The following is a 26,320-nucleotide window of genomic DNA, read 5'->3' as shown; positions in this document are numbered from 1 at the left end:
TCAAAGATCTCGAGATATAACGTGCTTTAAGTGTCAGGGAAAAGGCCACTTTTCCAAAGAATGCCTGAATCAAAGGGTAATGGTATTGAGAGACAATGGAGAGTATGAGTCACAAGATGAGACCGAGCTAGAAGCCACTGACTCAGAAGAAGAGATAACCGATTTCCCTGAGGTTGGAGAGATGTTGGTGATCAGAAGATCTCTTGGTGCACTAAGTGACCTCGAGACACTCCAACGGGAAAACATCTTTCATACGAGATGTAGCATTGGGAACAAGGTATGTAGTGTCATTATAGACGGTGGCTCTTGTACTAACGTGGCTAGCAAGTATCTTGTAGACAAATTAGGTCTTGAAAAGACAAAGCACCCAAGTCCATACCGTTTAAGATGACTCAATGATACCACGGAGGTGAGGATTGCGGAGCAAGTTGTTGTGCCATTCAGCATAGGGAAGTACAGTGATCAAGTCAATTGTGACGTTGTACCTATGCAAGCCGATCACCTGCTCCTTGGGAGGCCATGGCAATTTTACAAAGAAACCGTACACAACGGTCGCACCAACTACTACTCTTTCACTCACAACAACAAGAAGCACTACTTAGCCCCTCTTACACCATCAGAAGTTCATGAAATGCAACATGCCATGAACAAAGGGAAACAGCTAAGTAAAACTAATCTATTTGTCTCACCGAGTACAATTCTTAAAACTCTCGATCATAAACAACCGGTATTACTCATGATCTTTAGAGAAAGTTTTCTTTCAGGTAATGAAGAAGGCCAAGAGCTTCCACTCGAGGTAACTCAGCTGTTGGAGAGATTCCAAGATGTCTTTCCAGAGGAGATACCAGCCGGCCTTCCCCCCATACGAGGTATTGAGCACCAGATCGATCTAGTACCCGGAGCACCCTTGCCTAACCGAGCCGCATACAGAGTTAACCCAACAGAGGCAAAGGAACTAAAGACTCAGGTCCAGGATTTGATGTCTAAAGGATACATAAGAGAGAGTCTTAGCCCGTGTGCAGTACCAGTCTTGTTGGTGCCAAAGAAGGATGGCTCTTGGAGGATGTGCGTGGATTGTAGAGCAATTAACAACATCACTATCAAATATAGGTATCCGATTCCGAGACTAGATGACATGTTGGACGAGTTAAGTGGAGCTACTATCTTCTCAAAGGTGGATTTAAAAAGTGGATATCATCAGGTGCGAATGAAGGAAGGAGATGAGTGGAAAACTGCCTTCAAGACCAAGCAAGGTCTATATGAATTGCTTGTGATGCCTTTTGGTCTCACAAACACCCCAAGTACCTTCATGAGACTCATGAACCACGTCTTGAGAGCATACATCTGTAAATTTGTAGTGGTTTACTTCGATGATATCCTAATTTACAGCCAATGCTTAGAGGATCATATTGAGCATCTAGAGCAGGTTCTAGAGACGCTTAGACTAGAGGGTTTATATGAAAATCTTAAGAAATGTATCTTCTGCACTGACCAATTGGTGTTTTTAGGATTTGTTGTAAGTTCTCAGGGTCTTAAAGTGGATGAGGAGAAGATTAAAGCCATCCAAGAATGGCCCACACCCTCCACTGTTGGACATGTTAGGAGCTTTCATAGTTTAGCAAGTTCTTACAGGCGCTTTGTCAAGGATTTCAGTACCATAGCAGCCCCATTGACATCTGTGATCAAGAAAAACACTACATTCACTTGGGGGCCGACTCAAGAAGCCGCATTCAATAAGCTGAAGGAGATCCTCACCCAGGCACCAGTTTTAGTCCTTCCTAACTTTGATAAAATGTTTGAGGTTGAACGTGATGCATCAGGTACCGGCATAGGGGCTCTTCAAAGGCTTGAACAAGCAAGCAAAGGTTTTTTTTTGTATGACCGATCAGATGGGTGATGTGGATTACTTTCCAGATATTCTATGAAATTATTGGAATCAGATTATTTTTTCCTATGGCATTTGTAAGAAGGTCTCTAAAAAATCGGTGTTTTTCATCATCTCAAATTGATGATGAGGGCATAGAACCACAAGCTCCACCTATACCAGCCGTGAGACAAGGACCAAGAACAAGATCCGGAACTAGAATCTTGAGAGAGGAGTTTAATCAAGCTATTGAAGCCTTATTTAGCATCCACGAGCAAGAAGACTCTTTGTAAGCTTTAAGGCCACGGTCCAAGAAAGAAGCCTGGAGGAGCCTAATAAAGAAGAAGCTTATCTTATACAAGACGGCCCAACAACTGAATAGCCACTTCTCCGACCCAACAAAGAAGTATCCTTGTTCAGCATCAGCATCACGCCAACTTAAGATCATCTCAGCCGTCCAACCCACCAAGGTAAGAGAATGAATACGTTTATTTGCTTGCCTAATATGGTTTTTCTGTCTTTGGTTTGTTTTACAGGTTCTATTCATAGTTTTAAGCTTTAAAGTATTCCTTAATATCTTTTAGTTATTGCATGAGTCTGTACTTGTTTCTTAAAGTCCCAGAAGTTGTGTCCTTTTTATGTAATTTGCATCAAGTCTCCAAGAAGGGCAAAGCTGAATTGGACTCTCATATAAATACCCTTATAAGCAGCCGTGTATTTTTACCCTACTATGAATAAAATAACACAGTTCTTCAAGCTTTTGTCTTGTCTTTGAATTCTCTGAATTCGCTTAAGAGTTGGTGTTTGATCCTCCTCTTGAGAGTTGGTGTTTGTTCCATCTCTCGCCGGTCTTATCAAAGTTCAGTCCATAGAGCTTTGTGGCGACACTCGTTCCACCGTGTGCATCATCATTGTTTCATCCCTTGACTCCATCAGAGAGAGTTGCACAACCAACTGATCGAGTTCTGATAACACTGTATTTTGACCACTTTTATGGATCGTTTTGAAATACTTTTTCTATGTTTTTAATTGCTTTCAAGTACTTTTATTACGTTTTTCTAGTATTTGTAGTTCCAAGACTCTTTTCAGGTAAATTAGGGAAAAGCTTAACAAAATTGATAGAAAACCAGATTTCAGCTCAGAGTCAAACCGTCAGAAGTTCACCCCTGATTGAAGGCCTTCTCACCGTCTGATCCAGCTAAATTTTGGAGACCTTAAAGATAGAAGTATTAGCTTTCCAGCACACTTTACAGCTTGGAAATCCAACGGTTCAATCAAAGGATACGCGAAGAGTAAGATGTCCCGTAAACCAGCCGGTAAGCGTTTCCACCCGCGGCCAACAGACCATTCCCCGCGGTCACAACCGCCCCGACCGCGGCCAGCCAACTCCGAGCCCGAAGGCCCATTTCTGAAGCCCGTATCATTTTCTCAGCCTCAATTCCGGAACCCTAGACAGCAGAGAGTATTGGAGACTATAAATACATGTCATTTATGTCGTTTTTAAGAAGAAAGAAGATAGACGAAATACTTTACAGAAATTTTACTTTAAGCTTTGTCTTTAGGTTTTAGGGAGAGAGAGATTTGTCTCTTGAACCCTTGTTCTTTCTTTCTCAATTTCGATTTCTATTCTACTTTTTAATACTATGTTTTTGATTTCGTTCATCATGTCTGAGTAGTTTTATTGTTGGGACTAAGGGATTTTCGATGGGGATTGATATGTTCGATGAGGATTCCATGAGCTTTTGAGCCGAATCTTAGAACTTTTTCTTCTGAATTCGTTTTTACTGCCTGAGAGTAGCATCATGAACTACAATCTGATCCAGATGCTTGGTGACACGAAAGTGTTCATCCGGTGTCAGATCTAGTTTGGGAGAGCAAAACAAACATAGGAGTGGAAACCTACCTATGGGCGATTTGTGAATGCTGACGAGTCTTAAACATAATGCATCTCTTCTTTTCCAGGGCCAGAGTGGAAACCTACTGGTCAGGGTTGAGAGACATAGTTGTCTATGATCACGATAGTGGCGTATTCATACGTCCGTGACTCCAGTTCGAAAAGTTTAAGCTAAGATCTTATCAAATTTACTCTCTAGCAATGTTTTGAATCGTTCGTACCCCTGAGAAAACTTCCCTGAAGCCCAACGCTTTCTTCCTTATAGATTCACACCGTTTTTATTTCAAGATTTAGTTCAATATTCTCATTCCTTTTTAATCGATTTTCATTTAAGCAATTAGGTTAGCCGTTTTCTCGTTTTTACCCGTTTTCATTAAGTTTAGTTATTAGGTCATTTTAATTCCCGTATTTTCTCTTTAAGATTCGTTTTTACATTTTAAACACACCACCAAAACCCCCACAAAACCGTTTGGTTCTAGACTTCCTTACTTTATATTTCTTTCAAAGGCTTTTGCAGGAAAGATCCTCCTTCCCTGTGGATTCGATCCCTAAGTACTACAATCGATCAGCTGTGCACTTGCGGCTATTGATTTCATTTATGGTAAAACTTGACAACCCTCACCACACCGACCCACATCAAGTTTTTGGCGCCGTTGCCGGGGAAGGCACGCGTTTTCTTTTCCGCAAAACCCCAAGAAAGGTTGGTAAATCGACTCTAGAACCCCTTTTTCTGCATATTTCCATTTTTTGGTTATTTTTTTTCCATTTCAGAAGATATGGATCCCATAAATCGAAATACACACAATGAGGAAGGTTTCTATACACTCCTCAAGCCACCAGACGCAGAGAGAAGCAGTACTTACGCGATCTTTATGAAGAATTTCGAACCGAAGATTACAGAACGTTCCAGAACGAGCCCTACGTACCTCCAATGGCTAACCCTAGACATCCTGCTCGTCGTCTGCCTCACCAAGATGAAACGTCCAACTCATTCACCGATTGAGTCGACTAGAGATGGTGGTCATTCACTTAATCGACGCTCAAGCAACATCAAGAGCCGCCCTTCGCGAGAAAATTGACAACATGTCAACTCACTTTAACAAAAAGCTTGAAGATCTTTCTGCTCAAGTCAAAACCATCGAGACTCAAGCAAACAAGGATGCTGAAACTATCAAAGAGAGGATGGAAGCAATTGAAGGACGAGTTGGAGAGAACTAAGTTAGCATTCGCAATGCTAGCGGAAACATCCGCACCTTAGAGGTCAAGCTCGATGAAGCAGAAGAAACTATTAAAGACCATAACAACCAAACCTACTCCTACATGGAAGATATTTGGGATGGAGTACACAAGGTTCAAGACAAAGCAGAGGAAATCGACTCAACCGTGGACAAAGTAGTATATGCTCTTGATGAAGTCGAAGAGAAGATCGAAAAGCTTATGCAAGGACGTGAAGCGAATGGTTCGACGCTTCCCATCAAAGATCTTGACCTAAAAGACGAGGAAACAGAGTTAGAAGATCCAGAAATCAGTTTAGATGGCAAAGGAGAAGATGAAACAGAGAAAACAACTCGGAGTCTCCCTCCCACAGTCGGAACTCTCGCGACCGCGGCCAACAACCCTCCAGCCGCGGTCGTGAGCCTCCTGACCGCGGCAAAACACTCCTCACCCGCGGTCGTGCAGCCTCCACCCGCGGTAAATGGTCGGTCAGATACGTTTCAGCCCCTTTCTATTCTTACAGGTCAATGTTCATTTGATACATCTGCTGTGACGGTCAAAAACCCTCTTCATGAGCAAACAGAGTATGCTATCAGCTCCAAAAAATCTCAAGAAGAAAATGAGGTACTTCCTTGCAACATAGTTTTAGCATATGAGGATGAATATGAAGGGCAGTATCTCGAAGATGAAGACTATCGTCTGTTCATAGAAGGAGGCAATCCAGACAAAATGGTGGAATTAGGAGCACAAATCTCCAGAGAAAGGCTCATTGAATTCAACAAGTTTGTGAAATCGATCCCTCTTTACACAGGTTTCGATGATATATGGCATCTTGGTTGTTTGCAAGTTTTCTTTAGGTACAGCAAAGAGACAAAGGAGGATATCCGAACCTATTTTGGAAGGGGCAGACGTCTGACTTTTCCCAGAACATCACCTGATGCTGCAATCTATTCAATCCACCTTCAAAGACCGGAAGACTGCAGCCACTACACCAACAAAATCAGCAAGGAAAAGCTTGACGAATTCAATGATGTGGTTCGAAATTTGCCTGAAGGAATCACCTTTGCCAGAGCTTGCAAGGACTTCATGATAGGCCACTACTTCTGTGAGAGCAAGGAATCAATCCCTGAGATAGAAGACTTGTTCAACCATGCAAGAAGAGGTAAACCTGTTCGAACACTCCACAAAATCGAAAGTGTAGGTCAGTTTCTTATCTCTTGTTCTATTAGAGGAGAAATGTTCAAAAACGTGCTATGTGATTCTGGAGCTTGTCTTAACATGATGTCCAAGGCAATTGCTTTGAGACTTGGTATTAAACACATGCGCAGGACTAGAGCAAAGATTATTCTAGCTGATGATTCTAATGCAACACCTCAAGGAATAGCTCATGAAATTCCTTTGAGAATAGGAGATTGCATAGTGCATGTCAACTTCTACATTGTCGAGACGAGAGATGCAACATATCCAGTGATTCTCGGATGGTCTTTTCTAGCAACTTCCGGAGCTATAATGGACTGGCCAAACAGGAGAATTTCATTTGCTAATATCGACAAAGATGTCTTCACAGAAGCTGTCCCATACAACAGCAAAGCAGGAAAACGTTCTGCAACAGAAGAGTTTGAAGAAGAACTTTGGAATGACAAAGAACCTGCTAGGCAAAGCAAGGAGATGTCGAAAAAGACTTGTCTCAGGACAAGGTCTTCTTCATTGGATTAAGCCACGTCCAACACCAAAAGTCGAGCTAAACGACTTAAAACAGAAGCGCTTAATGGAAGGCAACCCATTTAGGTATTGTTTTCTTTACGATTTTTTTTTCTTTTTCTATTGATCTTTTTCTTTTCTTAGTTTCAGGTGTTTTTTATAAAACAAAAAAAAAACAAAAAAAATCAAAAAACCCGAAAAGACCAAAAAGAAGGATGGTACCTGACTGCTCGGCCCAGCAGGAACCAAGGAGAAGCAGGAAGAGGCCGCTAGATAAGCCCCCGCGGTCGCACGTGTTATGACCGCGGGAAACACCCCTTCGACTGCGGCCGCATCTTCCTGACCGCGGCCGAGCACCGGTTTGCCGCGGTCGCGTGGCTCCTGACCGCGACAAATGGTCGTTGAGATCAAAACCCGACCCCAACCCACCCACTTCACCTCATTCCACCTCACCAATCCCCACTCCACCTCATTCATCACCCTCCACCGCCTTCATCACCACCTATCACCTTCCCAAACCTCTTCGAATGAATCCGGTTCATGTCCACCAGCATCCCGGATCCAGGTAAGTTCTCTTTGGCCTTACCAATTCGATTATCTATGCATTTTCTTTCATCCAATCTCGACTTGTTTCACACTGAGGACAGTGTGATTTAAGTCTGGGGGAGAATTTCATCCCTTTCTAACCACTTTTCTATCATGATTCTTGCAATATCTACACTTTTTGCATTTTCCTTAAAGTTTTTCAAAATTAGTTTTCAAAACAAAATACGTTTTTAAAGGGAATGGTGAACAGGAATCAATGATAGTTGACCGTGTGCTTTTAGACTGTTCCTAGTGACATGCTCATTCATGATTTAGGACTAGACTAGGCGGTAGCTAAGCACATTTGAAACGAAGTACCCCAGAGGAATTTGAATGATTTCGATTTAGATGAAGGAATACACTAGCTCTGTTTTATTTGGACTTAATTTGGATTTAATTTTCTCATTGAAGCATTAGACCAGGGAAACGAATCATACAGTCAGGACTCTTTTTATCCTTTTACCAAATTCAGTTGATCCTGAACGGCTAGTTCATCTTTAGCTAGTTCCTCACCTTAACCAATCCTCTTTCAAACCACATGCACTCTTGTTTTCTATTGACTTATATGCAGATAAGTGCAAAAACGTTGGAGAGAAAGAGGAACGACGCAGTTTTCAGTCACCAAGGACAGAGACCTGCGATTTGCCGGAAAAGTTCCCGGAAGGATTCAACACAAGAAAAAGCTCAGTTTGCCTTAGAAGAATCTCAAATTTTGGTACAATCTCTTCCTCTAGTCTCTCTCTCTTTAAAAGGCATTTCCTTTCCAAAAAAAAAATCCAAAAATAAGAAAAGAAAGGAAATAAAAGCCTTAGAGAGTCTAGAGAGGTCGAATTTTAAGTCCCAAGGCAACTGGAGTTCGATTTTATGGAGTTTTGGAGATCATTTTCTGATTCCCGGAAAGAATCTAAGTCTGGGGAAATAGCTGTTTACAACAAAGGAGGAAGGATTATGCAACAACATTTGGCAAGAAGAAGTGACTGAAAATTGCGGTCATCAACAGATCCTTATCTCTCTTGCGGTTTTGCATATTATCTTGCATCCTCCAGATCTTCAGGTAACCCGAAACACTTCAACTCCACCACTTAAACAGCCCTTTAATGCCAAACGCCGTCTACCCTGGATGATGTCTTTAATGAGAACTCACTATTGAACTTAATGAATGTAGAGAGCTAGTTGACTGGAATCAAGATTTAGATTGTTTAAGTTTTGCATGACGGAAAAAGTGGACTAGTATCTCTTGTGCATTGGTGAGAATTTTCTAGACTAAGTTGTGAATTGATGCACGATCTTTGGTCCTAGTTTAGGAGTTCATGTCTCTGAGATTTGTGCATTCCCTATTTTTGTTTTCACTTAACCAATTTAGGCTTTTGCTTTGTTTGAGGACAAACAAAGGTTTAAGTCTGGGGTAGTTGATAACACTGTATTTTGACCATTTTATGGATCGTTTTGAAATACGTTTTCTATGTTTTTAATTGCTTTCAAGTACTTTTATTACATTTTTCTAGTATTTGTAGTTCCAAGACTCTTTTCAGGTAACTTAGGGAAAAGCTTAACAAAATAGATAGAAAATCAGATTTCAGCTCAGAGTCAAACCGTTAGAAGTTCACCCCTGATTGAAGGCCTTCTCACCGTCTGATCCAGCTCAAATTTGGAGACCTTAAAGATGGAAGTATCAGCTTTCCAGCACACTTTACAGCTTGGCAATCCTACGGTTCAATCAAAAGATACGCGAAGAGCAAGATGTCCCGTAAACCAGCCGGTAAGCGTTTCCACCCGCGGCCAACAGACCATTCCCCGCGGTCACAACCGCCCTGACCGCGGCCAGCCAACTCCGAGCCCGAAGGCCCATTTCTGAAGCCCGTATCATTTTCCAGCCTCAATTCCGGGACCCTAGACACCAGAGAGTATTGGAGACTATAAATACATGTCATTTAGGTCGTTTTTAAGAAGAAAGAAGAGAGACGAAATTCTTTACAGAAATTTTACTTTAAGCTTTGTTATTAGGTTTTAGGGAGAGAGAGATTTGTCTCTTGAACCCTTGTTCTTTCTTTTTCAATTTCGATTTCTATTCTACTTTTTAATACTATGTTTTTGATTTCGTTCATCATGTCTGAGTAGTTTTATTGTTGGGACACAGGGATTTTCGATGGGGATTTATATGTTTGATGAGGATTCCATGAGCTTTTGAGCCGAATCTTAGAACTTTTTCTTCTGAATTCGTTTTTACTGCATGAGAGTAGCGTCATGAACTACAATCTGATCCAGATGCTTGGTGACACGAAAGTGTTCATCCGGTGTCAGATCTAGTTTGGGAGAGCAAAACAAACATAGGAGTGGAAACCTACCTATGGGCGATTTGTGAATGCTGACGAGTCTTAAACATAATGCATCTCTTCTTTTCCAGGGCCAGAGTGAAAACCTACTGGTCAGGGTTGAGAGACATAGTTGTCTATGATCACGATAGTGGCGTATTCATACGTCCGTGACTCCAGTTCGAAAAGTTTAAGCTAAGATCTTATCAAATTTACTCTCTAGCAATGTTTTGAATCGTTCGTACCCCTGAGAAAACTTCCCTGAAGCCCAACGCTTTCTTCCTTATAGATTCACACCGTTTTTATTTCAAGCTTTAGTTCAATATTCTCATTCCTTTTTAATCGATTTTCATTTAAGCAATTAGGTTAGCCGTTTTTCCGTTTTTACCCGTTTTCGTTAAGTTTAGTTATTAGGTCATTTTAATTCCCGTATTTTCTCTTTAAGATTCGTTTTTACATTTTAAACACACCACCAAAACCCCCACAAAACCGTTTGGTTCTAGACTTCCTTACTTTATATTTCTTTCGAAGGCTTTTGCAGGAAAGATCCTCGTTCCCTGTGGATTCGATCCTTAAGTACTATAATCGATCAGCTGTGCACTTGCGGCTATTGATTTCATTTAGGGTAAAACTTGACAACCCTCACCACACCGACCCACATCAAGTTCCATCCCCTTTTCCATATCAAATCCATTCCCCATTCTTGTTGAGAGAGTTACACAACCAGCAACAAGGATCCATCCCCAACTATAGGCCCGTGCCTATATCACGGGTATTCAAGTTCTTACAATCTTTCCACTTTCTTTTGTTTTTAAACAACCCTAAATCTCATTACTCACATTAATACTCTCTCTCTATGATACCTAATCACCTATTGATCAGGGTTTTTCAACCTCACAATGACTTTGTTTCTTATAAAATCGATGGATGACTCTGTGCCGATCATGTTGTTTGTGAATTGCTCAATTAGTTGTGGCGTTTCTGAAACATATGTTGAAGCTGTGTATTGTGGAGTGCTGGAAGAGTGGATTTCTTGGGACACAATCGTAGCAATCTGGAAATCTGAGGATCGAAATCACAGCTTCAAGTTTCAAATGTTAGTACTTCTAAGATAAGCGGTAATGGAGGAGAAGCTGAAGCAAGCTTCAACCACAGTCCAAAAAATTTGGCATGAGTACGAAGAGGAAGAAGAAGAAGAATCTAATTCTTTAGGTTGTTTTGTTAAGATGGTTTAGTTAGTTTATTTTCTTTGGACATGTTAGTTGTTCTGTGTTTCAAAGTCTTTTTTGGTAAGATAATGCTTAAGAGGAAGAGGAAAAAGGTTATTCCATTTTGTTACATCCTTAAATATTGCAGTACTAATCCCATCTAATGAATACACTCTTTAGATCCTTCACTTTTTAGAGGAATAGTTGAACATTGTTATGTCACCACTAAAGGCATGACAAAACTGTGGTTTTGATGATGAGGTAAACTGGTAAAAAAAATTAAAGAAAAAGAGAATTTTGAAGAAGATAAAAATGCTAAATATGAAAAGGAAATGACGATGAAAAATAAGAAAAAAAAAAGACGAAGAAGAAAAAAAATCTAAAAGATAAAGAAGAGGAAGATGATGAAGACTAAATCAAGAAAATTTCGGAAAAGACAAGGAATAAAAAAATTATAAAGAAAAAATAAAAACCATTAACAAAATAAGAAGACGGACGAGACCAAGATATTGAAGAAAAAGAAGAAAGAGAAAGTAAAGGATTTGGAGAAGAAAAATAGAAACTAGAAGAAGAGGAAGAAGAAGTGGAAAAAGTTGAAGAAGATGAAGAAAAAGAAAAAACCGAAGAAGATGAAAAAGAAAAAAGAAAGATACTGAAGGAGAAGATAAACCAAAATATAATAAATAAGAAGAAGAAGATGAGGAATTATTCTGGCAACAAAAGAGTCACCAATGGGCCACGATGGGAGATAGAAATACAAAGTTTTATCATGCACAAGTTAAACAAGGGAGAGCTAGGAACCAAATTATTGGTCTACATAATGCAGGAGGCACATGGGTTACAATGGAAAGAGATATTGAACAGGTCGCAGTCAAGTATTTTGAGGATTTATTCACATCGACCTCACCAACGGCCTTTGAAGAGGCATTAGGAGAGATAAAACCCCTAATTTTGGATACCAAGAATGAGATGCTTACGGCTAAGGCTACCGAGGAAGAAGTACGATGTGCATTACTTATGATGAACCCGGAAAAAGCTCTGGGACCCGACGGGATGACTGCATTTTTTTACCAACGCTCGTGGCACATTATTAAAACCGATATTGTTAATTTAGTCAATGGTTTTTTGGAAACAGGGATCTTTGATGAAAGGTTAAATATGACAAATATTTGTCTAATACCGAAAATTGAAAGACCCACAAGAATGATAGAATTACGGCCTATTAGTCTATGCAATGTAGGGTATAATATCATATCCAAAGTGTTATGTCAAAGATTAAAACGTTTGCCACCTGACTTAATTTCGGAAGTTCAATCAGCCTTTGTGGCTGGGCGTTTGATCTCAGAAATGTTTCACGGATTGCGGACCAATAAATCATGCAAAAGCAAAAACATAGCAATTAAAACGGACATAAGTAAAGCTTATGACAGAGTTGAGTGGTTTTTTTATTGAAAATCTGTTAAGACGTTTTGGTTTTGCAGAGAAATTGATAATGTGGATAGTGAGGTGTATTACCTCGGTTCGATACAAAGTTCTGTTAAATGGACTTAAATGGACAACCTAGGGGACAAACTAATCCGGGGAGGGGACTCCGTCAAGGTGACCCATTATCATCTTATTTGTTTAGTCTATGTACGGAAGTTTTAATCTCGAATATAAAAAAAGCAGAGAAAGAAAAACTATTGATGGGTTTAAAAATTGCATGAGCAAGTCCATCAATTTCACACTTACTTTTTGCGGATGACAGCCTGTTCTTGTGCAAAACAAATAAGGAAGAATGCCAGAAGATTTTGTATATACTGAGACAGTACGAGGAGGTTTCGGGACAAAAAATTAATATTGAGAAATCCTCCATTCAATTTGGTCATACTGTATCAGAGGAGAGGCAACGAGAGGTGAAACAAATTCTAGGAATTACACGAAAAGGAGGCACTGGGTCTTATTTGGGTATCCCAGAAAACATGGGGGGAGCTAAAAGAAAGATTTTTAATTTTGTAGCGGATAGACAACAAGATAGGGTTAATAGTTGGACTTCGAGGTTGTTATCGAAAGGGGGCAAAGAAGTCTTTATTAAATCTGTGGCATCTGCAAATGCCCACGTTTGTCATGCCTTGTTTTCGATTGCCTAAATCTACAAAGAAATTAACTATTGCTGCAGCACGATATTGGTGGAGCTCTGATGGACACCACCGAGGTATGCATTGGATAGCATGGAATAAGATGTGTAGAGATAAGACGGAAGGGGGAATCAGGTTTCGGAACGTAGAGGATTTTAACACGGCTTTACTGGCAAAACAATTATGGCGACTGATTGATAGACCGAACTCATTATTTGTGCGGATCTTTAAAGGGTGATACTTTCAGAAAAGGTGCCCTTTGGATCCGGTACGATCCTATTCAGCATCCTATGGATGGCGGAGCATAGTCTCGGCTAGATCTCTGGTTAATAAAGGGCTAATCAAAAGAGTTGGTTCGGGACACTCAATCTCTGTATGGAGTGATCCTTGGATACCATCTTCTCGCCCGAGATCAGCCAATTGTAAGGGTTATAATTATTTCATGGTTAATCATCTGATTGACCCAGTAACAAAGTCGTGGAATATGGGCCTTATAAAGGCAATTATCTCCCCAGAGGATGTGGAGATTATTCACGGAATCCCCATTAGTAGTTCCTATATGCCTAACCAATTGGGATGGCACTTCACAAAAACCAGAAGATATACGGTCAAATCAGATACCAGACTGAACACGACTCATCAGATAGAGTTACTGAGGATACCTATGTGATATTAGATTGGAATCACTCCAACTTATGACCACTTAATGATCAAGAGATTCCAAGCTTAATCCTTGCGGAGGGTGGAATGATGTTGAGATGAAGATGATTGTTAGATGTGATTGACTCGCTCAATCAATGGAGGGGCGATTGACTCACTCAATCAATGAACGAACAAGAGAGTTTGAATAACTCAAACAATCTTAATCCGCATCTCAATAGATCAGAAGTGTCTCACACACTTAAAATCTAAAGACAAATACAAAGAAACTTGGTCTTTGCAAGAAAACGAAAACTGTTTATAAACTTCAAAATGATCAAGGGGTGATTTTCAATGAGGAACGAACTGAGCTTATATAGGGGCTCAAGGAAAACGGTAATAAGCTAGAAAAGCAAAAGAAATCGTACAAAATAAATGAAAAAGAGCCGTTGAAACATTGAATGGAAAATCTGTCCAAATTAGGCAAGTTGTGAGGTGCCTTGAGTCTTGAAAGCTTGGGTGCGTATTGGTGGTGTCTTGGGACGTCTAGGTTCACTGAATAAGGCTTAAGAAGGCGCACAAGTGATGAGGGAAAGAGCCGTTGCTGTTTGATTTCCAGTGGCTCCAAACAAGGCAAATAAGGTAAGCTCGGCTTCGGATATGGAAAGTGAAGGTGTGGGAGGATCCGCCTGATCCAATGCGTGTTGTTGCACCTTAGGATGTTGTGGAAGACTTCTAGAAGTAACTCAGAGTCTCCTGGGCGCCACTGATATGTTTGAAGTCTCCAAAACTCGGAAGGTTTCAAATAAGGCAAGTGGAGGCTCCATTGGTTTAGATATTGAATATCTCCTAAACCAAAATTGAACTCGGTCGGATTCCAATTCTCTGTGATTCTCTGATGAGTCAAGATTCCAGAAAAGGTCGGTTTACAGCTTAATTCCTCTTGGTTTAGTTGGACTTATCCAATTAAGGCGGATATGTCTAAATCGGGTAAGTTGAGGATCACCCAATTTATAAACTTAATATCTCCTTCATCTGAACTCCAATTGAACTGATTCCACTTCGAGGCGTGCTCTGGCTGAGCTAGGAATGTAATACAAGTGGTAGTTGGGCTGGAAAACTTGTTTATGGACTTCATTCGGCCTGGACAAGGCTTGTGGCTCTTTTTGGGTTGAGCAGAGTCTTCAATAGATTGGTTGCCTCCTCTTTGGTTTGGTTCGGTTAAGAATGAATGATCTAATCGATTCTTGGTGCTGGGATAGGAGTGTAGAGAGAACAAATTAATGACAGTCATCTCCCCTTTGCCATTAACTTGTTCAACAAGGGAGATCGTCTCTCCTTTACCCTTGGCTAGACTCTCATGTCCGTTGCACCTAGTTCTTCCAAGTGTTGAGATCACCATGAGTTGTCTTGATGGGTTGATGTCCGCATCATACCCTCCCTCTTGAAAAAGTTTCGTCCTCGAAACTAGTTCAACTGCACAAAGATAGAGCAAGTTAGTATCATGGTAAAGATGTGAGTTTAGAAATTTACCATGGGTCATTTCTCCATCTTGGTTCAGGTGGGATTGCTTTGGATTGTCTGGTGGTTCTTCTCTGATCAGTAAATAGGAAATGACTCCTCTCAAAGGTTTTTTGTTGACTTTATTTGGCAGTAGGGCATTCATCTTTTTGAAATCTATTTTTTCACATTTGTTAACGCCATTGATCTTTGGTGGTTTGGACTCTTGTTGCTTCTCTTCTATACCTGCAATGTCCTTGACACCTTTGACAAATGACAAGTGCATTACAGCAGTCATGGTATTACTAAAAACAGAAAAACATGATTCAGGTTGGACCATTTCATTATTTTTATGTGAAGCAACATGTTGTTCACAGTTTTGTTGTTTAAAACAAGAAATGGGTGCTGTAACTTTTTCAAACGTTTCTGGATATAGCAAATTCATTATCACATATTTAGAATCATCAGAAATAAATGTGAAAAATGTGTTACTTACCTGATCAGAACTGTCGATTAGTTCTGTTTTTTTTGTTGACACGATATTTGGATTCAATGTAGGATCTGGTGGCTCCTCTTGGATGGGAGTGAAGCTAGTGACAACTTCATCTTTCTCAGGGTCAGTCTGATATAATTTAACCTCGTGTTGCTCCTGTATAGGTGCTGATGAAATTGTGTCCTCTGTTTTTCCTTGATCCGCAGCTAGGCCAACAAATGGTGGTGGCTCATTTAGACTCTTGTGTTTTGGATCAAAAGTGCTGGTTTCGTGGCCTACTTTTTCCTCCCAGTCATGTGCTGTTCCTGCATCAATAACCTCTGGCAAAGACAAGTGCATCAATCTTGAACTGAAAATCTCAAAACTAGGCTGAACAAAGCAAGTATTAAATTCGTTTGAATTCAATTTCTGTTCAGGTGTAGCAATTTTAATTACTTTTCTTTCAGGGCAAGTTGCAGCAAAATGTCCTCTCTTATGACACCTATAACATGTTGGATCTTTTAAATTTAGAGTTAGAGGACTTACCTTGAGCTGGTGTGTCTTGCGGTTCAAGTAAGGGTGATGGGATAGGCTTTTGTTGAATCTCCTTTACTAGAACTGGTTGCTTAGCCTCTGGTTCTTTCTTCAAAGCGTTTGAAAATACTTTTCTTGGTTCAAGGCAGCTAGGTTGCTTGTGCTCACCAAAAGGTTGGGGTTTTGGTGTTGACATCACACTCTTTGGCGTTGCTTGGTACATAGGCTTTGTGGGGATGTGTCTTCGTGTTTGGTGCTTCTTCACGAACTCTCTATACATCCTTGCCTTGAGATCTCCCCAATTAAGGACTGGGTTGGTGTAACACGTCCTTGCTCTGTCTTGTACCCACCATTGGTAAGCTTTACCAACCAACGTATCAAGAGCATAAGATAGCTTCTCTTCTTTGGGGATATTGTGAGACTTTAACCACTGCTTCATATTTGTTTCCCATCGTAGATACTCTTCTGGTTCTTTGCTAAAACCTGAGAAAGTGAGAGAACGAGACTTGTAATCTTCATTATAACCTTTATCTAGAGATAACCTGAATTTTGTCTTGTAGGTGCGGGTGGAGTTGGCTTGCAATGGGTCTAGCTTGACGCCTTGGTTCATCTTGCCTCCTGTTGTCTTTGTAGTTCTTGATTCTCTCCATGCTAGGGGATTACGTCTACCACCTGAAAATCCACGAAACTGAGACCTATTATAATCAAAATCATAAGTCATTACAGATTCAGATTTGTGTGGGGTTTGATAAGTGAAACTCCATGTGTTGTCTGGTGGCTTTGGTGCAATCTCTTGGCAGCCTTGCTCATCCTCGAATTCCAATTCTGGATAATCATCTTCATGCCATGGTTCTCTTTCATGTTCAGCTTCGTTGGAGCTTATGTCTTCATTCAAACTATCCTCTTGGCTCCCATCAGAATCGTATGTATAGAATTCTTCTTTCTCCATGTAATAAGACTCCATTGTTTCTCTATGTCGTGGTCTTGAAAGTTTAAAGAGAACGACACAAGAGATGAATCAAAAGCATATCAACAAATATGGGAGAAAAAAATTAAAGACAAAATTAAATGGAAAATTTCTCTTTTTATTTTTAAATAGCTTTTCTTTTTATGAAAACTTGAAACTTAATAAAACTGAAGCAAATTAAACAAGAACGAAAGCAAGAAACAAATCATTATTTTGATTTTCGATTTATAGGAAGAAAACAAATAAAAACAGAAAACTGAAAGAGATAAATTTTGCAAAAATAAGAAAATGGCAAAAATGAGTTTTCTTTCTTTTTTTTTTGTTGTTATTTAACAAATTTCGAAATATCAAGTAACAAAAGGGAAATTTTAATTCTGGTTAAATAACAAAAGAAAATCAACGAAGGAAATTTTGTTTTTTTAATTGTTTTAAATTTAAAAAATTAAAACAATGCAAAAAATAATTTCTTTTGAGATTTTTTTGAATTTATTCAAACAAAATAGAAATAAATTGTAACAGAATTTTTTTTTTAATGAAATGAAACAAAAGAAAAATAAAGATAAATAAATAAATAAATAAGAGATAAAGGTTGGATAAACACAACCTGGTGATAGGAGCTTTTAGCTCTGATACCAAATGATATACGATTGGAATCACTCCAACTTATGACCATTTAATGATCAAGAGATTCCAAGCTTAATCCTTGCGGAGGGTGGAATGATGTTGAGATGAAGATGATGGTTAGATGTGATTGACTCGCTCAATCAATGGAGTGGCGATTGACTCACTCAATCAATGAACGAACAAGAGAGTTTGAATCATTCAAACAATCTTAATCCGCAGCTCAATAGATCAGAAGTGCCTCACACACTAAAAATCTAAAGACAAATACAAAGAAACTTGGTCTTTGCAAGAAAACTAAAACTGTTTTATAAACTTCAAAATGATCAAGGGGTGATTTACAATGAGGAACGAACTGAGTTTATATAGGGGCTCAAGGACAATGGTAATAAGCTAGAAAAGCAAAAGAAATCGTACAAAATAAATGAAAAGAGCCGTTGAAACATCGAAGGGAAAATCTGTCCAAATAAGGCAAGTTGTGAGGTGCCTTGAGTCTTGAAAGCTTGGGTGCGTATTGGTGGTGTCTTGGGACGTCTAGGTTCACTGAATAAGGCTTAAGAAGGCGCACAAGTGATGAGGGAAAGAGCCGTTGCTGTTTGATTTCCATTGGCTCCAAACAAGGCAAATAAGGTAAGCTCGGCTTCGGATATGGAAAGTGAAGGTGTGGGAGGATCCGCCTGATCCAATGCGTGTTGTTGCACCTTAGGATGTTGTGGAAGGCTTCTAGAAGTAACACAGAGTCTCCTGGGCGCCACTGATATGTTTGAAGTCTCCAAAACTCGGAATGTTCCAAATAAGGCAAGTGGAGGCTCCATTAGTTTAGAGATTGAATATATCCTAAACCAAAATTGATCTCGGTCTGATTCTAATTATCTGTGATTCTCTGATGAGTCAAGATTCCAGAAAAGGTCAGTTTACAGCTTAATTCCTCTTGGTTTAGTTTGACTTATCCAATTAAGGCGGATATGTCTAAATCGGGTAAGTTGAGGATCACCCAATTTATAAACTTAATATCTCCTTCATCTGAACTCCAATTGAACTGATTCCACTTCGAGGCGTGCTCTGGCTGAGCTAGGAATGTAATCCAAGTGGTAGTTGGGCTGGAAAACTTGTTTTTGGACTTCATTCGGCCTGGACAAGGCTTGTGGCTCTTTTTGGGTTGAGCAGAGTCTTCAATAGATTGGTTGCCTCCTCTTTGGTTTGGTCCGGTTAAGACTGAATGATCTAATGGCTTCTTGGTGATGGGATAGGAGTCTAGAGAGAACAAATTAATGACAGTAGTCTCTCCTTCGCCATTAACTTGTTCAACAAGGGAGATCGTCTCTCCTTTACCTTTGGCTAGACTCTCATGTCTGTTGCACCTAGTTTTTCCAAGTGTTGAGATCACCATGAGTCGTCTTGATGGGTTGATGTCCGCATTACTATGGCCCAGACATAAATGCATTACAAGTATACACATGGAAAGTTAAATGCTCTCCGAAGTTACGACATTTTATATGGTAAGTAATGTCTGGGTGTCTTCCAATATCAGATAGGCTGCGCATTCGGGAAATACAATGTGATACACAATATGTATGGTGTGGAGCTTTTTCTTGATTGCCAGCTTTTTGGACAGAACCTTTAGCTTGAAAATCTCATCTATGCCTACACGAGTTGGACAAAGTTCTACAAGATATTATAGTAATACTAATTACTAAAAATATAAAATGATCTACAAATTAAACCCACACAAAGTTGTCTCAAAAATCGTTTTGTTGGTTTTCACTTTTAGATAAGTTTTCAAATTTTATTCTTTTCTTTGTCATGTCTGATATTTGCGGCAAATTATTTAATCGTTTGGTAGATACAATCAAACCAAACTAATACCGTTCTTCTTCCCCAACAAACAAGAGGTGAGGATACACTTTGAATTACAATTTGGATACAAACTTCTTCAAATGCTCTGGTGCATCCTTAGCATGCTCCGGTATAGGTACACCGCAGAAGAGAGTAACCCGGGATGTTGATACCATTATCTTCTTGTCCTGTTCCTTGGTTTTCTTGGTTTTCCATAACCGGACCTCCCATACCTAGTTTGATACCAAATCGATCCAATTTTTCACTCTCTATTAAGCCTCCCTTAAGAAAGAAAAATTGTTGATTACAATCAAACACTAAATCTCCTATTACTTTCGGACGGAACTTTAATTTTAGGTCGAGTGTACGATAGTTTATTAGTATTTATCTGTAAAATAATTATAAAAATACTTTTTATATATATTCGTTTGTTTAGTCAAATGCATGTTCACAAAATCAAAAGTGCCCGACAAACAACTTGGTACAAGTACAAGACCTGTTTCTACTACGGCCGGGACTTTTTTGCAAGTCAACTCGCTTGGTCATTCCATTTCATGGACCTAAAATGATCCTTTTTCAATTTTTATTTAAGCTGAAATAAATTTGATATATATGAAATGACAATTAAAAAAAATAAATCTGTAAGCAACTAAGCATCTTTAATTTTCTTATTTGAAGGTTGTGTCCTTAACCGGAATAAGGAAGATTGGAATCGGTTTAGATCAGGTTTACTCCGCACGTGTTTGCGCGCACATGTGAGGAGCTAATGTAATTGGCTAAGTATAAAGCCATATAATCTTCTAGGTTCATCTCTCTTATCCAGTGGAAGAAGCTGACCCGAGAAATTAGGGTTAGAGAGAGAGAAGAGAGAAATCCGTTGTACTTGATACGATCTGTTTCTAGTGGATTCTGGAATCTTTCCGGCGAGACGTAGGGTGCAGGTTATTGCCCCGAACTCGTAAAACTGTGTGTGTCTTTCGTCTTTAGCTCGCTTATCTTCTTTCTCTTGTTCTTTGAAATGCGATCGATTGGAGGGTAAAACCTCACAAATTGGTATCAGAGCCGAGGCTGTTCGGTGCAGAGGCGATCGCGAAGAGTGGGATCGAAGAGTGTATAGTTAGATCTAAAGATCTTGAAGACGAAGATCAGATGAAGGAGACATCAGTGATGAGATCCGAGATCACTCCGTTCGACGGCGAAGGGGATTTCTCACTATGGAAAAGACGCATGTACGCACATCTCAGCGTACAAGGTCTGAAGGATGTTCTCGAGCCAAAACCAGAAGATTCGGAGCCAAGCAAGGAAGAAGACGAAGATACTCAAGATCCAATAAAAGCAGATGCAGCTAAGAAGAAACCAGAGGATGCAAAAGATTAGAGTGATGCGAAAAGGCGCTTAACATCATATGCCTAAACGTCGGAGATCGAGTACTACGGAAGATCGAGAATTGTGTTACGGCTGCTGAAGCCTGGGCAATCCTCGAAAGACAGTTCATGCCTAAGTCCTTACCGAATAGAGTGGACTCTCAACTCAAGCTATACGGATTCAAGATGCAGGATCAGAGAACGATCGACGAAAATATAGATGACTTCCTAAAGATCATTGGGGAGTTAAGTCATCTCAGCATTGAAGTACCCGATGAGGTACAAGCTATACTCCTCCTGAACTCGCTACCACCTAGGTTTGATATGTTGAAAGAAACGCTTAAGTATGGTAGATATACAATCAAGATTGAGGATATTGCTAGTTCTGCGAGATCTAAGGAAAAGGATTTTAAATCAAATCCATCTACTTCGAAGTCTTCAGAAGGTTATTATGTCAGGGGAAGATCGGAGTCTAGGGGCTCTCAGAACAAGAAACAGAACAGGTCTAGGTCTAGATCGAAAGAAGGCAAGAAGATATGCTGGATTTGTCGGAAAGAAGGGCATTACAAGAAGCAATGTTACAAATGGTTGGAAAGGAACAAGCATAAGATGCAATCCGAGAGTGGTGAATCATCTTTGGCAAATGAAGAAGTCAGAGACATCGCAGGGTTAATTGCATCTGAAATGAATCTGTCACTTAAAGAGTCTGACAAGGAAGAGTGGGTGATGGATACTGGCTGCTCCTTTCATATGACACCTAGAAGAGATATCTTCATTGAATTCAAGGAGGTAAATTCAGGCAGAGTCAGAATGGCGAACAGTTCACATTGTGAAGTTAAAGGAATTGGTTTGGTGAGATTCTCGAACCCAGATGGAACGACGTTCGTCCTATCAGAAGTAAGGTATATGCCTGACATTTCGAGGAATCTCATTTCCATGGGCACACTAGAGGAGAAAGGCTGTGAGTTCAAAGGAGCTAAAGGGATGATTAAGGTCATTAAAGGATGCTCAGTAATAATGAAGGGTGCAAGGAAGGGAAAAGATACCCTATACATCTTACAAGGTTCTGCAAAAGCCTCGGAATCGTGTGATGTGGAGGTAACTGATCAAACTGAACTCTGGCACAGTAGACTAGGGCACTTAGGACAGAAAAGTCTAGATGTCCTGGTGAAGAAAGGTTTTTTTGGAAAGGATAGAGTATCAGTCTTGAAGTTTTGTGAAGATTGCGTGATAGGCAAAACACATAGGACTGCCTTTGGGACTGGTCAACATGTAACTAAGGGAAAGTTAGATTATGTTCACTCTGACCTTTGGGGTTCACCTAATGTTCCCTTTAGTTTAGGCAAGTGTCAATACTTTATATCCTTTATAGATGACTGGTCCCGCAAGGCTTGGATATATTTCCTGAAGACCAAAGATGAGGTGTTCCATAGATTTGTGGAGTGGAAGATTATGGTTGAAAAGCAATCAGAGAAGAAACTAAAGAAGTTCAGAACAGATAACGGGCTTGAGTTCTGCAATCAACGGTTTGATCAGTATTGTAGGGATGAGGGTATAGTTAGGCACAGAACCTGCACTTACACACCCCAACAGAATGGGGTCGCAGAGAGACTGAATCGCACCATTATGAACAAGGTCCGCAGTATGCTGAGCGAAAGTGGGTTGGGACAAAGGTTCTGGGCTGAAGCGGCTTCTACATCAGTTTATCTAGTTAACAGGACTCCATTAAGCGCTTTGGATTTCGATGTTCCGGAAGAATTGTGGACATCAGCAATGCCCAGTCTTCTCAACCTTAAAAGGTTCGGATGCGTGGTGTATGTTCATTCAAGTGAGGGAAAGCTTAGTCCAAGGGCTAAGAAAGGCATTTTTACGGTTTATCTAGAGGGTGTTAAAGGGTTCAGAGTATGGCTACCTGAGGAAGACAAGTGTGTCATCAGCAGAAACGTAGTATTCAAAGAAGACACTATGTACAAGGACATCAATGCCGATTTAAACAAAGGTACCCCTAGAACTCTTACTTTTATTACTGATGAAAGTTCTAGTTTTGACTTTTCAGGTGAGAGTTCAGTTCAAGGTGGAGCTGATTCCCCAGACGACTCAGAAGGTGACGTTTTAAACGAGATTGACCAGTCGTCTACACCAGACCTGAGTAACTATCAGTTGGCCAGGGATCGACCTCGGAGAGAGACAAGGCTACCTGCTAAGTTCAATGATTTCGAAGTCTACGGTGAATCAGAATCAGATCTTGACGAAGTGGCTGGGTATGCTTATTTGGTCACAGAAGATGGTGGCAAGACTGAGCCTACATGTTTTCAAGAGGCGTTAATAGACGAAGACAGTGAGAAATGGCTGGAAGCTACAGATGAAGAGATGATTTCACTTCAGAGGAACCAGACCTGGAATCTAGTTGACAGAGTGAAATCACATAAGCCGATCGGATGCAAGTGGGTCTTCAAACGGAAAGCAGGGATTCAGGGAGTTGAAGCACCAAGGTTTAAAGCCAGGTTGGTGGCTAAAGGATATTCCCAAAAGGAGGGAATAGATTACCAAGAGATCTTCTCCCCTGTTGTAAAGCACGTCTCCATCAGATTTCTTCTCTCGATGGTTGTTCATTTCAACATGGAGCTTCAACAGCTCGACGTAAAGACGGCGTTTCTACACGGGTTCCTAGATGAAGAAATCTATATGGAGCAGCCTGAGGGATATGTTGACAAAAGATATCCAGATAGAGTTTGTCTTCTCAAAAGGTCGTTGTATGGGTTAAAGCAGTCTCCGCGACAATGGAACAAAAGGTTCAACGATTTTATGAAGGCGAATGGTTACAAAAGGAGCGAACTTGACATGTGTGTGTACTACAAGGAAGAGTATCAAGGTAACTTCATATACCTTTTACTCTATGTAGACGACATTTTGATAGCCTCTAAGGATATAAGGCTAGATAGTAAGTTGAAGGAGTTGCTAGGCTCGGAATTTGATATGAAGGACTTAGGAGATGCTAAGAAAATCCTACGCATGGAAATTTCTAGAGATAGAGTCAAGGGAACTCTAACAGTATCGCAAGAAGGGTATTTGTTAAAGGTGTTAGGAAGGTTTAACATGGATCAATGTAAACCTGTTGTTACACCTCTTGGAGTTCATTTCCGCATGAGGACCGCTACTGATAAAGAAGTTCAAGAGCAGAGTGATTATATGAAAAATATTCCTTATCAGAGTGCAGTAGGGAGCCTCATGTACTCGATGATCGGTACCAGGCCAGACTTAGCTCATCCAGTAGGATTGGTCTGCAGATACATGAGTAAACCGGTGAAAGAACATTGGCAGGCGGTCAAGTGGATATTGAGATATGTGAAGGGATTGCTTAAGAAGAAGCTATACTTCAAACGGGAAGGTGATTTCGTGGTGAAAGGTTACTGCGATTCAGACTATGCAGCAGATCTTGACAAGAGACGATCAACAACTGGTCTAGTATTCACAGTTGGTGGGAATGTCATTAGCTGGAAGTCTTTCTTACAGAAAGTCGTGGCTCTTTCTACCACTGAAGCCGAATACTTAGCTCTAGGTGAAGCCTCAAGGGAAGCAGTTTGGTTAAAGGGACTTATGAACGAGCTGGGCTTCGATCAAGGAGCAGTTGACATTAGTTGTGATTCTCAGAGTGCAATAGCGTTAGCAAAGAATGCAGTGCACCATGAAAGAACCAAACACGTAGCAGTGAAGTATCATTTCATTAGAGATCTCATTGATGATGGGACAATTTCAGTGTCTAAGATTGCAACAGAGTATAATCCGGCAGATATTTTCACAAAAGTGTTACCAGTTAGCAAGCTTCAGAGTGCTTTGAAGCTGCTAAGAGTTACTGAAGACTGAGCTGGTTAAGCTCAGGAATAAGAAGCTGAGTGGGTTTACTCAGAGGAAGTTAAAGCTGAATGGGTTTATTCAGGAGGAAAAGAAGATGGGTGGGTTTACTCATGTACCGGAAAGGGAATCCAAGTTAAAGGCTAGAGACAGTGTTAAGGACAAGGTGGAGATTTGAAGGTTGTGTCCTTAACCGGAATAAGGAAGATTGGAATCGGTTTAGATCAGGTTTACTCCGCACGTGTTTGCGTGCACATGTGAGGAGCTAATGTAATTGGCTAAGTATAAAGCCATATAATCTTCTAGGTTCATCTCTCTTATCCAGTGGAAGAAGCTGACCCGAGAAATTAGGGTTAGAGAGAGAGAAGAGAGAAATCCGTTGTACTTGATACGATCTGTTTCTAGTGGATTCCGGAATCTTTCCGGCGAGACGTAGGGTGCAGGTTATTGCCCCGAACTCGTAAAACTGTATGTGTCTTTCGTTTTTAGCTCGCTTATCTTCTTTCTCTTGTTCTTTGAATTGCGCGATTGGAGGGTAAAACCTCACATTATTGTTTCACCAAATTCATATTTCAACTTTTTTGATACGTTCCTGGTTATATTCTTCTTTTTGACAAAAAAAAAAAACTTCTTTTGAATGAAAAAAATAGACTTGATGAGTAAATTTGTCACTCTAGCTAATACTGAAAAAAAAAATGACTTGTCAGAATGCAAAATTATACTATTTGTGTTAACGTTTTAATAAATTTAGATTCAGGTCGTTATACTATAAATGTATTTAAAAAATGCATTAAAATACGCGTGAACAGTGTATGTTTAGGTAGGTTAAGTACATGAATATTTTTGGCCGACGAAGACCGGAAAAGATTCGGCAAAGATGGAATCGCCGAGGACAGCAGGTCGGATATGGTGAATGGAGATATGGATACCGACGACCCGTTTATAGTCAGAGGCGATTCCGGCGCCGAGACTGGCGAGTGCCTCGGCGATCAGAGCGGATATGCCGCCGTGTAAGACCTTGAACGGCTGGCAGCATTTGTCAGTTACGGTGAGGTGGCCAGAAACTCTGGTGGCGGTGAGCTCTTCGAACACGAATCCCAATATGTGAAGCGGCTGGTCAATGATAAATTCCGGCGACTTGAGATCCATTCTTAGGATTTAACGATCGATCAAAAAGCTATTTTCTTTCTCGGTGGCATCTGATTTGTTCGTTGTTTATTTGCTTTTAAATAAAAGGGTTCATCACTACTATTATATTTTGTTGATGTCAAAAAAAGAAAAAGAAAAATCCTTATTGGGTTGACGTCACAAAAAGAAAGAGGGTTATTGGGCTTGTTGAGAAAAATTTTTATTGGGCATTTAGTACAAAAATGTCCATCTATAAAAGTATAATTTTGTACTTTTCCAAATTGGCACTATAGATTGGTTACGTTAAAGTTTTAAGAAAACAAGTCCTATGTGAAAGTTCTCTCAGTTTGACCAAATAGTTATTAATGTTTATACACATCAATTGTAATTTTTTTTTTTTACCAAATCTAATTGGAATAAGACTATAAGTTACTTAAAAATCTGTAATCGTGGTAAACGAAAATCTTCTCAAGTTTGGTATGGCAAGACCGCAAGAGTAAGATATACATTA

General features: G+C 40.0%; 1 protein-coding gene across 1 annotated transcript; it reads right to left on the bottom strand.

The window, feature by feature from the left end:
• Nucleotides 1-19,539: 19,539 nt before the first annotated feature.
• LOC18009894 (1,4-dihydroxy-2-naphthoyl-CoA thioesterase 2) lies at nt 19,540-25,867 on the bottom strand. The gene is given in 2 exon segments (XM_024149284.1): nt 19,540-19,698; nt 25,489-25,867. Coding segments are annotated over 2 exon segments (501 nt in total). The 5' UTR covers nt 25,831-25,867.
• Nucleotides 25,868-26,320: the final 453 nt, after the last annotated feature.

The sequence above is a fragment of the Eutrema salsugineum genome, unplaced genomic scaffold (assembly GCF_000478725.1).
Source record: "Eutrema salsugineum unplaced genomic scaffold, Eutsalg1_0 scaffold_8, whole genome shotgun sequence".
In the NCBI taxonomy this organism is placed as follows: domain Eukaryota; kingdom Viridiplantae; phylum Streptophyta; class Magnoliopsida; order Brassicales; family Brassicaceae; genus Eutrema; species Eutrema salsugineum.
Note: the sequence above shows the minus strand (reverse complement) of the source record. Positions and strands in the feature narration are given on the sequence as shown.